Genomic DNA, 15,545 nt, shown 5'->3' with positions numbered 1-15,545 from the left:
CAGATCCACGCCTGCACTCGCCTCAACATGGTCAATATTACAGTCAATCCTAGCATTTTCAGACGTTCTGGACGCGTTCCAGGTGTCAGAATTGGCATAGGTAAACCCGAACTTCAAATTGCTCATTTTCGAATAATATCGATTTAGAATAAAATTCATAAAATATTCGTGGATGATCGAAAAATTTTAATTCTTTTTGCAATAGTCTTATAATATTATTAAGGACCACGGGGCGAAATTTTAGAATTTTTAGAGCTTGTTTAAGTGGATTTTGGCAAAATATCAATTATAGGGACTAAAACGTAATTTTTAAGATTTTGAGTATTGTCTGATTTGGAGGGCCCAGGAGGAGCCATGTGATATTGATGAGATGTGATTGTGAAAATTGAGAATTTAAAAGTGTTATTTGAGTCTTTTTGCAGGTTGGGTAGGTCCCAGGTATAGGGGAAACTCACGATTTCCGCATGAATTAGCCGTCTATTGCCTCTTTAGAGTTTTATTTTGAGTTAGTACTAATAAATTTATAATTTAATTATTAGGTGATCGAGATCAACTATTTTCCTGCATCCAGCAGCCACAATAGTCGACGGTGTACTGTGAGTAAAATATTAATTTTAATTGTAATTTCGATATTATTATATGTTCAAGCATGCCCATGCATCACTTATATGCATATATTTATGTAGTTAAACTCTAGGCACGAATTATGTTGCATTCATAACTGTTAAAGTGCCATGGATGTTGTTGTGGTAATTTGGAGCAGTGTGCGTGCGTTGGCGTGCGTGTGATGTGGTATGGACTATGGATAGGACGGGTAGTCACGGCTTGAGTTCTTCGCTGGGACCCGATCCTTCGGGGGGTAGTCACGGCTTGAGTTCTTCGCTGGGACCCCCGATTTGGTTTATTAAGCGAAAGTCCGGCTTGAGTTCTTCGCTGGCACTAGGTTGGATTTAAGAGAGCTGTATAGGGGATCAGCTCCCATATATTATGATTGATATCACAGGGTGTGTGAGTGCTCCAAATTACCTTTTTGATGTTATGATGTGAAAATGTTGTTAATGTTGCATTTCACTCTACAGGGTGCATTAGTTTTAGATAGTTATAGAGATTATGGTTAAAATTGATATTTTACTCACTGAGTCGAACGCTCACTCCTGTTCAATATTTTTCTAGGCAACAGGAGGAGTTATTTTACAGAGCAACCTGTTTTCTTCCTCGCAGGTTTAACGTCAATTATTTAATTGTTGCACTATCTTTTCTAAATTTAAAATCTAAAACTCCGCATGTGTTAGTAATAGTGTGGACCTTGTTAGAGATTGTGTTAATTTAAAATTTTGAGACTAATAAATGAAGATTTGTATGGTATTTAAACATTTTGTAAATGAGGTAACAGGGTTGAGCGAGACTCCCCTTATTTCAGTTTTCGATGGCTATCGGATTGGGATGACCCGAATAAAAATATTTTATTTAATTGTATTTACATGTTGGACCTAAGTTGTTGGGCCTTGGTTATGGATTTGAGAATAGTAAGGCTTACTATGGGCCTCGGGGGCTTTATGCCGGCCCAGGTCCTAGTGCCGGTCCGGCCCAATAGGTTGGGTCGTGACAAAGTTGGTATCAGAGCTTAGGCTCTAGATTCATGGGAAATAAAATACTTGGGAGTGTAAAAGGAGTCTTGTTAGGATGTTACATGCGGAGTTTAGGATTCTGTTTTGTCTTTTCTATAATTCTTTATTTCTAGATTCTGCGTTATACCTCGGGAAATATAAAAGTGCCTCAATTAGTGTCTTGATTTTCGTGGAGTACATAGAAATGTGAAATAGAGTTAGTAGACATGTGAGGTCTATCATGAGGATATGTACTCCAAGAAATGCTATGTTTCTGTCAGTATGGGTTTAAATGGTGTGCCCATTTCGTGCAAGGCACGAGTACATAAAGGTGAGTCTTGAAAGTACAGTTGCCCTAGATAAGGATGAGGATACCACTGCTAGCAGTCATCAGTGGATGACCCAGTCAGAATAAGTTTATGATAATAGAAGATTCAAGAGAGATAAGAAATTAGGAGACCTAGTTGGTCAGGACGTATCGTAGTAACTATACCATGTTCTCGATGTCTGCTCTGTAAGCTGCAGATTACAGTACCGACATAAGATTATTGTATAGAGCTACGTGCATCCCCGTGGTGCTCCCTAATGAGAGTGTTTACGGATGGCCTCTGTTTTGGTACAGTAATACCAGAACAGAGTTCTATATCTGTAGAGGGGTTGGGAACTCCTGGTTAAGAGTCTAGAGCTAGAATATCGAAAGGTCACAGTTGAGTGGTAACTAGAGTTAGTGACTCAGTTACCCTGGCATGAGCTAGAGTTACATCAAGAGTTGCCATCATACCAGAGGTTTCGGATTAGTTGCAAAGTAAACGTGACACCTATAGAGTGAGACCATCTAGTATTTGGTATGGAATTTTGGATGATTTTTGCAGAACGACAGACGTTTTGCTTAGAACTTAATGAGAATAGAATACCTTGTGTATTAGCAAGGTGTAAAGTACAACCCTACTACCTAGAGAAGGTCGAAATTATGAATTGATGATTTATAGAACTATGATATGATAAGAGAGACATTAATTTGACATGGTTTTGGCAAGGTGGTAAATGTAGTACCTTTATTGCAGCAAGTTAGGGTATAGTCCTATCTTTTCAGAAGGGATCGAAGGTTATTACTAATAATGGTGACCAACAAAATAGTGCCCCAGATGGGACTGTAGAGTGTGATAGAGAGTAGTAGGCTCGGGTATCCTGCAGAGGATACAAGTTCCATTACAGGAATCATATATAATCAGATCACGATGGATGTAAATCCTTTGAATTGGATGACGGGTTTGGGTGTCCGGAGCCTTAAGTTTTGGCTAATTGAGTAAACATGGATAATAATAATAATAACAAATAAATAAAATTACTGCAGAATCAGTTCTCGAGGTGGTAAGGGTATTATGTAAGCTAAAGGATAAGAATAGAAATCATACGATAAAAGTATGAATGCAATTTCCTGAGTTCCTTTCTAACTTTATATTATTCAAAACAATAGTATAATCTAATTATAATAGTGTTAACAGTAATAAATTAGCGAAGATAAATTGTAGAAGGCCAATGGATAGAGAAAGTGCAGAATGAAGGCTTGGACAATTGGTGCCAGATCCAATATAATCTAAATGCCAGTAGAAGTACTAGCTAGAGTGGTCAAAGGACCAAATCTGAATGGCACAGATATGTGATAACGTGGTAGAGACTCTGAAAGATATAGTTAACCGGTACAGCTGTCATGTTAGGAAGAAGAATGGAACCAGGGATAGAATAGTCAAGTTCTATTTGGGGTAAGACAAAGGAAATAAACGGAAGGACAACTTGAAGGGCACATAATAAAAGGAACAAAGTTAAGATATAGGGTAGACTAAGTGTTATTCTTGGCAAGGAGAATGACAAGGATGGAAAACCCAAAATGGGACCACATTAGTGAGAACAGTGATGGAGGTATGGAATAACATAATAATGAGTAAATGCTAGAAGGTGTGCGATGGTATTGCGAACTACCTAATTAGGTAGAGAAAATGAAGTTAGTAAGTAGTAAGTTGAATAAAGGTCAATCTAAGGGATCAAATAGGTATGATGATAGGAAAAGAATGATAGATAATGATACATATGCTTAGTTTAGACTTTTGAGATAGTGAGAAGGTAGTTAGAGGTTCGTCATGAATGTCAGGCAAACATTGTTAGTGTGATCAACAGAATCACTTTGTAGTGAAGCAATAACGACAGGACAACAGTAGGGGTAGAACAAAAAAAAAAATGACAAGTCTGGGTGGTTATAAATCACTAGAAAGTTCAAGGATCAAATTAATGACCATAGATAAGGGTGGAATTAGTGTTGGAAGAATTTATTAGTGAGAGAAATCTTTCAGGAATCAACAAAAGTTAAGGGCACAATATAAACGATGATAGATATGAATTATTGGTCGAGTATAAGTAAAGTTAATAAATTATAAAATATTATGTCAGGAAGGACAGTGGTACGGTAAAGTGTTCATGCAGATGATATCTTATAGGTAGAGCACAATTGTGCTAAGAGATGATGAAATTTGAAGAGAAAGACCAAGAAACATAGTTAAACGTTATTATATGGACAATTGGCATAGTTGAATATAAGAGGATATTTTTCTTTCTTTTCAAGTTTAGCTTTTGCTTTTGGTTTTAGAAGGTTATATAAGGAACAGAGACTGAATCAAGGAGACCTAGTTATTTGAGAGTTTGGTAGGCACCAATTCATACATAATTTCCTGATATGAGAATGATAGTAAGTACGTACCTAGTGTTAAGTATGAAAGGACGATCAGAGTGATGACAGGAGTTAAATTGAGTTAGCTACTAAGGCTTGCAACTGTTTTAAACTATGAGCTAGAGGAAATACTATTTATGGATGAGTTTCAATAGATGAAATTGTTGCTGATGGATAATTTGAGGTTGAAGTTTAGAAAGCTATAGGCAGTATATGTGATTATATTAAGGAGAATGAACACATGAAGTATTTTCTTTAGAATTAAGGCATGGCACACATTTCCCATAGCCATGTTAGTTCAGATGGAACTTATAGTTCTGGGGCTCATATCCATCCAGGATAAGCAATTTCCTACTAAGGCTGGTAGGGAATAATGTTCTGATAGTTAAGTTGGGAAAAGGGGGATACAAGGAAAATTTTCTATGGTTAATTACAAGTGTTACATAAGGTGAAGAATGTGCTGGTAGGAGTAAATCGTAAGGTTAGAATTCCTGAAGTAATAGAACTAGTAATCAAGATAAGACTAAGAAACAAAATGAAAGTTAAAGTTGATGATGGGATAGACATCTTTGAAGGAAAAGGTGTAAGGATGAGATAGGACTAAATTGAGGAATAAGTACAGCAGGTTGAAAAGATATCAACAATACCAAAAAAATAGGAAAAGGGAAGTGGATAAGATGCAAAGGACAGAAAAAGAGCTCGATAGAACCAGTTATAATGATGAGGATAAGGAGGAATAGGTATGCTAGGAACACACTAAGGGATGTTTAAAATAAGTTATTATGAGATGATAGATTAAAGGAGTAGTGGAGCCTCGATCTGAGTGCCAATGTGTCAGAAGTAGGCCACATACTAAGAAGCTAAAGGAAGAAGTCTAGATATTTCCATTCCAGAGAAGGAGTGAGAATCGATAAAGTCGCATGGATTGAGTTGTCAGGGAATATAAACACTTTTGTTACCTAGAAGGAGAGACCCAGTTCACTTTCCAATATTGATAAATGATACACTTGGCCCTTGGAGGAGACTCTACCTGACTGGTTACATAAAATGGACAGAGGTTGGTCTAAGTACCTTAGTAATGACACAAAAGGAGATTAAACATTTGAAATATCATGGGAGTGAGAAGATTTATAGGTACTGACCACTAAGGTCATAAGACGAGTGAAGATCTCGAACAGGATGCCTAGATTAGGTGCTACAGGAAAGCTACTTATAAGATACCCTGGAACAAGGAACATAAGTTATGTCATTAGGGAAAACAGAGATCATTGAAACAAAGGAATGAAGACTGAAATCATCAAGAGACACGTTAGGGAGTAATAAAAGTGAGGTAAGCGCCAAAGTTAATTAAAGTTATCAGATATCAAGTCGAGAGCAATGGAGTTATAATGAATACCTGAGATGACAGAAGAATGGTCAATGAATAGCCAAGAGATAAGAGCATCTCTAGATAGAGATGATGACAAATAGGACACCATAGTAGAATCAGAGAGTAATAGAATATCATATATAATATACGAAGAGTTTGAAGAATAAATGTTTTATCAATTTCTGCATAGCTGGAGGAGTAATGATTGTGCTTGTTCTAATAATCTTCTTTTCCTTATCTCTTGTTTATTCGAAAATTTGAGGACGAATTTTTCTTAAGGGGGGAAGAATGTAACAACCCATATAAAAAAAAAAAAAAAAAAAAAAAAAAAACTGCAGAAACTTAAAAACAAAAATGCAAGACTTCACCCCATTTCTCTCTCTCGACTCCACTCTCCCCTCACTTTCTCCTCCCTTTTTCGTCCCACGGCCAGCAGATCTTGGCGAGGTACCGTCGGCCTCCCCCCGTGTCGGAGCAACCACCAGACGGCGGCAGCACTGAGCAGGAAGCAACAGAAAGAGAGAGAAGGAGAGAGGAAAGAGAGGAGAGAGGGAGAGCGCGCAGCAGGGGCCCGACTTCGCGGCGTCGCCCCGGCCGACTCCGGCGGCCATTTTCGGTGATTCCAAGTGTCACGGACTCCCAAGATGATGAACTTTCAGATGAGACCAGTGGCACCCCGTTTGGTGGCCGGAGGAAAGAGAACCGACGAGGGAAAGTTGGAAGAAAATCATATGGGTTTCTCGGTTTCCGATCACTTTTCCGGCGATCCGACCGTCGGATCGGAAATCCGAGGCCACCGATGGACTCAGGACGACGAGATCTTCGAGATAGGACTGGTCCCGCTCCGATCGGACACCGTTTGAAAAAGGCGATAATCGGACGGTTCAGATTGCTTGATGAGATTTTTGAACTTTTTCGATTTCAAAAATTTAAAAATAATTTTATGATAATTATTAACAAAACTTGGACTTAATTTAGGTGCGATCGGATTGAGGATGGCTCACCAGCGCCCGGACCGCATTTTCAGCCAGATCCACGCCAGAGTCTGCCTCGTAACGTGGTCAATATTACAGTCAATCCTAACATTTTCAGACGTTCTGGACGCGTTCCAGGTGTCAGAATTGGCATAGGTAAACCCGAACTTCAAATTGCTCATTTTCGAATAATATCGATTTAGAATAAAATTCATAAAATATTCGTGGATGATCGAAAAATTTTAATTCCTTTTGCAATAGTCTTATAATATTATTAAGGACCACGGGGCGAAATTTTAGAATTTTTAGAGCTTGTTTAAGTGGATTTTGGCAAAATATCAATTATAGGGACTAAAACGTAATTTTTAAGATTTTGAGTATTGTCTGATTTGGAGGGCCCAGGAGGGGCCATGTGATATTGATGAGATGTGATTATGAAAATTGAGAATTTAGAAGTGTTATTTGAGCCTTTTTGCAGGTTGGGTAGGTCCCAGGTATAGGGAAAACTCTGCCGGATTTCCGGCATGAATTAGGCTGTCTATTGCCTCTTTAGAGTTTTATTTTGAGTTAGTACTAATAAATTTATAATTTAATTATTAGGTGATCGAGATCAACTATTTTTCTGCATCCAGCAGCCACAATAGTCGACGGTGTACTGTGAGTAAAATATTAATTTTAATTGTAATTTCGATATTATTATATGTTCAAGCATGCCCATGCATCACTTATATGCATATATTTATGTAGTTAAACTCTAGGCACGAATTATGTTACATTCATAACTGTTAAAGTGCCATGGATGTTGTTGTGGTAATTTGGAGCAGTGTGCGTGCGTTGGCGTGCGTGTGATGTGGTGTGGACTATGGATAGGACGGGTAGTCACGGCTTGAGTTCTTCGCTGGGACCCGATCCTTCGGGGGTTAGTCACGGCTTGAGTTCTTCGCTGGGACCCCCGATTTGGTTTATTAAGCGAAAGTCCTGCTTGAGTTCTTCGTTGGCACCAGGTTAGATTTAAGAGAGCTGTATAGGGGATCAGCTCCCATATATTATGATTGATATCACAGGGTGTGTGAGTGCTCCAAATTACCTTTTTGATGTTATGATGTGAAAATGTTGTTAATGTTGCATTTCACTCTACAGGGTGCATTAGTTTTAGATAATTATAGAGATTATGGTTAAAATTGATATTTTACTCTCTGAGTCGAACGCTCACTCCTGTTCAATATTTTTCCAGGCCACAGGAGGAGTTATTTTACAAAGCAACCTGTTTTCTTCCTCGCAGGTTTAACGTCGATTATTTAATTGTTGCACTATCTTTTCTAAATTTAAAATCTAGAACTCCGCATGTGTTAGTAATAGTGTGGACCTTGTTAGAGATTGTGTTAATTTAAAATTTTGAGACTAATAAATGACGATTTGTATGGTATTTAAACATTTTGTAAATAAGGTAACAGGGTTGAGCGATGCTTCCCTTATTTCAGTTTTCGATGGCTATCGGGTTGGGATGACCCGAATAAAAATATTTTATTTAATTGTATTTACATGTTGGACCTAAGTTGTTGGGCCTTGGTTATGGATTTGAGAATAGTAAGGCTTACTACGGGCCTCGGGGGCTTTATGTCGGCCCAGGTCCTAGTGCCGGTCCGGCCCAATAGGTTGGGTCGTGACAAGTTGTACCTTTCACTAAGTTTGTGGCTTAGAACAATATTCCACATAATACTCCTTAATTTCCAACAGATGAATGTTCTTCATATTTATCTCAAAGTTTTTCTTTGTCGTTTCTTTTGAGTTGTCAAGCTTTTCATCTGTTGAAGGCTTCCCTTACCCTTCGGGGCAAGGGAAGACTAGCCTAACTATGATTTATCCCTCCTGCAACTGGGTTGAGAGTAAATAGTCTTTTGGGTGTTATTTCTTATAGATCTATGAGTTTTCATGTTGAGGGTGATAAGGAGTAGATCTGTGTAGGGGTTGTCATAACCGAAGAGAATAGGTGACCTTTCATGTTTGCGGATGAAATCTAGTGAGGATTAAAAAAGTTGTTAGTGGTAGGTCCCTCTGTTGTCTTGCGTCCTCTTTTGACATCGGATCTGTTGTCCTCGACGGGTGGCTTTGTAAGGGGAGCTTAGATCTTTGAAGGGCTCATTGTTTTCTCAGGCGGCAGAGGAGAGAATGATTTGGTTACTAGAGTACTTTCTCTGTTTCTGGATATCTCTATGTTGATTTTTTTGTTTCAAGTTTGGCTACATTGTAGTATGATGTGTAGATATGAGATTGACCTATGAGTGAATTTTCAATCTTTTGATTGTGCCATGCAGTAAAGCTATAGTGAAGGGTTCTGTTTCATCTTCTTTGGTATGTTCTCAAGATTTTCTCTCTAATTTTCTTTTGCTTTATAATGGACTGGTTTAAAACTTCTGGATTGATAAATTTTAGATTATTTTTTTTAATTTAGATTTAGTCCTTAACCCCCTGTATTTCCTTTCATTGAAATTTTAATTTCATGTTAAAAAAAAATTCTTCACGTAAAAATGTCAAAAACCTTGGGAACCATCTACTACCTAAAACGACTTGTCAGCCTGTAGGACCCGCATTTCACCAAGTGGGGTACACCAATAGGTCCACATGTCTCTTATAGGGCTTGTATGTGGTCACCAGTGTGGCCCACTTGTGTGGTCCACTACTATTGTGGGGGCTCACATGTTACTATTTGTGATTGAAATGCTAGAGGTTTTTTCTCCATCCGGGCGCACACCTCTGAAATCCTTGTGACCTTCTAATTCCAAATATGCAGTCGGTTTCTCCAAAATCGCTAGGCTTGTCAAAAATCAACTCGAAAATTTTCAACCATTCATTGATGATCTTCGTCATTTGATTGCCGTAAAAAAATCATCCTTCAAAGTTATAGCAACTAGCTCACGGGCAGCAGTGTTGCTCTGTCTACGAATAAAATAAATAAATGCATGTAATAATTTATTATTTATATATAATTATAAAAAAAACTATAAATTAAAAAAAATGTAAGATATAAATGCAATATATATAATTTAAATATTAAGTTTTGTTTATTTTATAAAAAATATTTTTCATATTTTTTAGTATTCGAAAGCATTCAAAAAAATTAGTTAACGGAAAATATTTTTCTGATAAAAAAAAAATTAAGTTATTTTTAGGAAAAATTTGTTAAAAGAGAAAGTTATTTTTTATTTTCTAAAATTTAAAAATTTTATTAAAATGTGAACACACTTATACATATATGAAATAAATAAATATTATTAATTTAACATTATAACTAAACAATAGAAAATATTTTCATAAAAAATATTATTTTAAAAAATATTTTTCATAAAAAATATTTTCTTTATATAAGTCATTTTCTATAAAACAAATAGTCTTAATAATAAAATTTGTTAGACAAAAAGTGTGTATTTTAAAATAACTAAAAATAAAGTGCTCTTTTAGACAAATTTTTTTTTTCAATAGACTAATTATAATATGCCACTTTTGGTGAGTGCGAGATATGTTTGAACAATAGGAAAAAAAATGGTTAATTTCAAAACTTTCATCATGGATTAATTATACTCTCTTTGATTGAAAAAAAAAAAAATCTCCATGATGATATTGAAACCTGTGAAATCAACTACCCTTGCTATGTTCACACATCTCGCACTTATTATATATATATAACTGATCCTATCTATTTGTTTATAACAATTTTTAGATTGATAAGTTGAGTTTATAAGTTAAAAGAAAAATGTTAAGGAATTCAACTTTTTATTTTAGTATTTATAAGCGATATGTTTATAAGTTAGTTTGATTAAATATTTTGTTATATTATTTTTATTTAATTATTAGAATTTAATCATAAATATTATTGAGTATCTTTTTAGTCATTTTAATAATAAATGTATTATGATTTATCTTTTATCAAATATTTTAATAATTTATCAGTCACTTATAAATATTTTAACCAAACACGTATATTTTTAAAATTTTGAATGTTCATAAACTTAAATTAACTTATAAATTCTAGATGTTTATAAGTTGGTTTTTATAAGTTAAACCAAAAATCCTCTAAGCTTTTCGTTAACTATTTTATCAATAATATTCTTGTTCATAGAAAAAACTGAAAATAAGAATATGAAATTGAATGGTACTCATAAAAATATTTTATTTATATTTGAATTTATTTATATTTGTTCTAAATTTAATTATTATTTATATGCTATCAAAATTTGTTAAATTTATTTAATTTTATATGTTTAATTAATAATTCTTGTAAATATATTTTTATTAATAATTTTTATATTAAAAATTTAATAGTTGTATAAAAAACATATAAAATTTATTTTTAATAATATATTTTTCTAAAAAGTTTATATCGATAAATTCAAATAATATATATTAAATATATAAAATAAAATTTAATATGAATTTGATATGAATATTAATTACTAAAATTAATCTATCTCAACCCAATTATATTGCTTAAACTCATGCTATTAGTGACAGATCAATTGGTAACACTCTATTACTATACCAGATTAGAAGCAAATTAGAAGGGAAGATGTTGAAAGCATTGTAGATACTGTGTCCAATGACAAATTAATTATACTCCAATTTTTAAAAATAGAGTAAATAATAAATTTTCTTTTAAATTTATAACAAATTCTAAGTTAATTTCTTTATTTTTAATTTAAAATAATTATATCTTTCAAATTTTATTTTGTTAACATCCATTCTTCTAAATTAAACACATTTTTGTTAGTAGAAGATTAAATAATCAAGATCACATTAGTTTCTACTTTTTTAATTTAAACATATTTTATTTTATTTTATTTATGTAAATAAATCACCACATGTTTCGAATATAAAATATAATTTGTCTTGGGGGATTCCAGACCGACCTTTAAAATTGGTCAATCCGCGTCTTCATATTTTGAGTGCTGAGTAGAGTGGCAAGCATTTCACTAACGCCTGCAAGTGAGAGGGTTTGATATCGGAGGATCACCGCCATCACCAACTCATGATGAGTGAACCTGGTAAAAAGCTTCATGTTGCTTTGTTTCCATGGGTGGCATTTGGTCATATAATCCCATTCCTTGATCTTGCCAAGCACATAGCCCAAAGGGGTCATAAAATCTCCTTCATATCCACTCCTAGAAACATCCGACGCTTACCCAATATCCCTTCAAATTTAGCACCGCTTATCAATTTAGTGAGCCTCCCTTTACCCACAGTTGAACATCTCCCACACAGTGCAGAGGCCACCATTGATATACCTTCCCAGAAAATTCCATACCTCAAGATTGCCTACGACGGCCTCCAAGGTCCTCTTCTCCAGTTTTTAAAAACTTCTACTCCGGATTGGATCATTTACGACTTTGCTCCTTACTGGTTACCTTCCATTGCGGCCAATCTTAGGATCTCGCGTGCCTTCTTCAATATTTTAGCTGCATGGAGTGTATCTTTCTTTGGATCATCATCTTCTGCCATGATTAATGGCGAGGATCCGCGCACTCAACCAGAAGATTTCACTGTAGTTCCTAATTGGATTCCTTTTCCTTCGAAGGTCGCATATCAGCTCCATGAGGCAAAGCGAGCTTATCCTGTCGGGGTAAACGATTCAGGTGTCTCCGATGTGTTTCGTTTAGGATCAGTCATTGCAGGTTGTGATGTAATAGCTGTACGGAGCTGCAATGAGTTAGAGGCGGACTTTTTGAGGCTTCTCGGAGAGCTTCATTGCAAGCCTGCGCTTCCAATAGGTTTATTGCCACCTGCAGATTTTGATGCCAGATGTAACGAAGATGATACGTGGCTCGCAATCAGAGAGTGGTTAGACAAGCAAAACAAAGGTTCTGTGGTTTACATAGCATTTGGAAGCGAGGTGGAACTGAGTCAACCTGAAATAAACGAGTTGGCACTCGGGTTAGAGTTATCAGGGTTGCCATTCTTTTGGGTTCTAAGGAAACGGGATAACTCGGTCGAGGTACCCAATAGATTCAAAGAACGAGTCGAGGGACGTGGCATGGTGTGGACGAGTTGGGTACCTCAACTCAGAATCTTGGGTCATGAATCAGTAGGAGGATTTGTGACTCACTGTGGTTATAGTTCAGTTATAGAGGCACTTTACTATGGACTTACTTTGATTATGTTGCCAATCACTATAATAGACCAAGGGTTAATTGCAAGAGTTTTTGGAGAGAAGAAGGTGGGTGTAGAGGTGACAAGAGATGAGGAAGATGGGTCTTTTGCGAGGGAATCGGTGGCTGAGTCGCTGAGGATGGTGATGGTTGAAAAGGAAGGAAAAGTATACAGAGACAATGCAAAGGAGATGAGCAAGTTATTTGCAGATAAAGATCTTCATGATCGATATATAGATCATTTTGTTGAGTTTCTGCAAAATCATTGAGTTGCTTGCAGGCATTAACCCAACTTTTTTTTTCCTCTTAAAAAAAGTGTGATGTAAATGTAAATGAACTAGCAGTGTAGGGCATGTTTTTTTTTATTTTTTGGGTCTCATAGTCGTTAATGGTGGGGCTGAATCTCTATGTTTGAGTTGAATTCATCGTTCCAGTTGGGTAAAGTGTCGTTGTCAGAATCCGGTAAGTGCTAGTGCACAATCTATTGATGTAACATCTCATTTGGATTTTTAGATAATTATTTAATAAAAATAAATTCAAGTGGAATAAAAAATTACTCTACTGATTTTTTGGCAATAATTTTCGTGTTTTAAAGGTATTTCTGTAATAGACTCACTTCATCGTGATTTAAAATATAACATTATTTTTATCGTAAATTTATAATAAACTTAGTTCAAGCAAAAATTTTTTAACGTTGAATTACTCAACTCGATTCCTGCCTACTTTTTTTTAGAGGAATTTTATTAGATAAATACCACATATAATTACCTAATTTTATAAGTATTTTAATAAAAATTATTAAATTTTAATTTTTTATAAAATTCATTAAATTTTAATTTAATTTTTTAAAAATTATTATAATTAAAAAATTAAAAATTTTAAATTAATTTATTGACTTATTAATTATTTTATAAATAAAATTACTTTAATTTATTATTAAAAAAAATTAAATATATAAAACGTATCTACTTATTCTTTTCATCATCGTATTTTTTTCTTTTTTTATTTCTTTTTCATCAATAACCATTAGTTTGATAATTTTATTTATAAAATAATTAATAAATTAGTAGATTAATTTGAAAACCTTTAATTTTTTTATTATAATGACTTTTATGACATCAAATTAAAGTTCAATAAATTTTATAAAAAAAATTAAAATTTATTAATTTTTATAAAAATATTCATAAAATTTAATAACTGCATTTGATAATTACCCAAATTTTATTTGTAGTCACTTAATTTTACTAATTATTTTATTTTAGTTATTATACTTTAATTTATTTTAATAAAATCACCTTTTCTTTTTTTCTTAACAGTTACTCAAACCATAATTTGATGAAATCTCTAGTAAAACTCCTCTATAGCGTATCTTAGGAGGCTTCAAATTATAAAAAAATAATTATATTTTTAAATATAATAAGCAGTATATAGATAAAATTTATTTCTTTATTTAGTTTTTTAAATATGATCTAGTAAGGATATAAATTTTTTATTATTTAAAATTACTTAAGGTACTCTTAGATAGGAATTACACTGAAAATTTTATCAATTTCTTATTTGAATTACTATTAATAAAAAAAATAAAAGATAAAGATTTTAATGAAATAAATTAAAATATAATAATTGAAATAAAATAATTATAGGGATTTGTTTTTCAAAGAGGATTGAAAAAAATCCTTAAAATAAAAGAGGATTAACCAGAAGAAAAACAACCATGGCTCCAAGAACTAGAACAACAAAACCACTCCATTTAAATCCATCACTCACCATGCACTCTTAGCACCAATCTATTTCTTCGTCCCTTAAGAGCCATCCTACCTTGCTCCGTAAAAATTTTAGTTTCTTTAATTCTTTATAGTGTTGCTCATGGGTAGCTTTCAATTGAATATTTTATTTGATTTATTGAGATCGTTTTGTAATTTTCTATGATTATTGAGATTGCTATGTGACTCTTTGGTTGCTCGCAAATTGTAATTAGAGATGTGAGACTTGAAATTTTGTAATGTAAAAGCATGTAAATTAAAAAAAATAAAAAAAATATATAAAATAATAATATTTTTGTGGTTTACCTTTTCCATATAAAATTATGTGTCAGATATACCATCTTTCATTATTTTCAAATAAAATATATAATTATAAGTTTAAAACAATCTTTCAACCTAATTATATCTAAAAGAATTCTCATTACATAAAATATATTAGTTAGTCTATCTTGCTTGTAGACATAACCTATTATATTTATTACTTCAAGTACTACATTATAAAGGGTATCTTCAACTACAATGAATAATAATCTCTTCCTCTTAGACTATAACATTTCTCTACCTTAGGCCAAAATATCTTTCTCTCCATAGGACTGCAGTGGGCAAGAGCTTCTTATATAAAGGGTATCTTCAACTACAATGAATAATAATCTCTTCCTCTTAGACTATAACATTTCTCTACCTTAGGCCAAAATATCTTTCTCTCCATAGGACTGCAGAGGGCAAGAGCTTCTTATCAATGGGCAAAACTATTCTTCAGCAATTGGCAAAATCTTTCTCTGTAATAAGTAGGAGCTTCTCTCAATGGATAAAGTCAAATAGACCTTTTTATCTATTTATTTTATTAATTTTCTCAATTCTAATCTAATTAGAAATTTCACTCAATTTAGGAATAACTTTAAAATAATAGTTATACTTTATATATATATATATATATAATATTTTTTCATCAATAAAGATTTCTCTAAAT

The 15,545-nt window shown here is 33.6% G+C and overlaps 1 protein-coding gene and 1 long non-coding RNA gene across 2 annotated transcripts; both read left to right on the top strand.

Moving 5' to 3' along the window:
* Window positions 1-481: 481 nt before the first annotated feature.
* On the top strand, window positions 482-8,028 carry LOC131183782 (uncharacterized). Its single transcript, XR_009151790.1, has 3 exons — window positions 482-596; window positions 7,273-7,329; window positions 7,907-8,028. It is a non-coding gene; the product is annotated as an uncharacterized LOC131183782 (long non-coding RNA).
* A 3,541-nt stretch (window positions 8,029-11,569) lies between these two features.
* LOC110670980 (putative UDP-rhamnose:rhamnosyltransferase 1) lies at window positions 11,570-13,368 on the top strand. Its single transcript, XM_021833317.2, has one exon. It carries the CDS (start codon window positions 11,696-11,698, stop codon window positions 13,079-13,081), a length of 1,386 nt encoding a protein of 461 aa, XP_021689009.2. The 5' UTR covers window positions 11,570-11,695; the 3' UTR covers window positions 13,082-13,368.
* The last annotated feature ends 2,177 nt before the right edge of the window (window positions 13,369-15,545 follow it).

The sequence above is a fragment of the Hevea brasiliensis genome, chromosome 10 (assembly GCF_030052815.1).
Source record: "Hevea brasiliensis isolate MT/VB/25A 57/8 chromosome 10, ASM3005281v1, whole genome shotgun sequence".
NCBI lineage: Eukaryota > Viridiplantae > Streptophyta > Magnoliopsida > Malpighiales > Euphorbiaceae > Hevea > Hevea brasiliensis.
The sequence above is the reverse complement of the archived record's forward strand: the minus strand, read 5'-3'. Positions and strand labels throughout refer to the sequence as shown.

Excerpts from the sequence above, each read along its gene's own strand:
- LOC110670980 (XM_021833317.2), top strand. The coding sequence starts at position 11,696 with ATGATGAGTGAACCTGGTAAAAAGCTTCATGTTGCTTTGTTTCCATGG.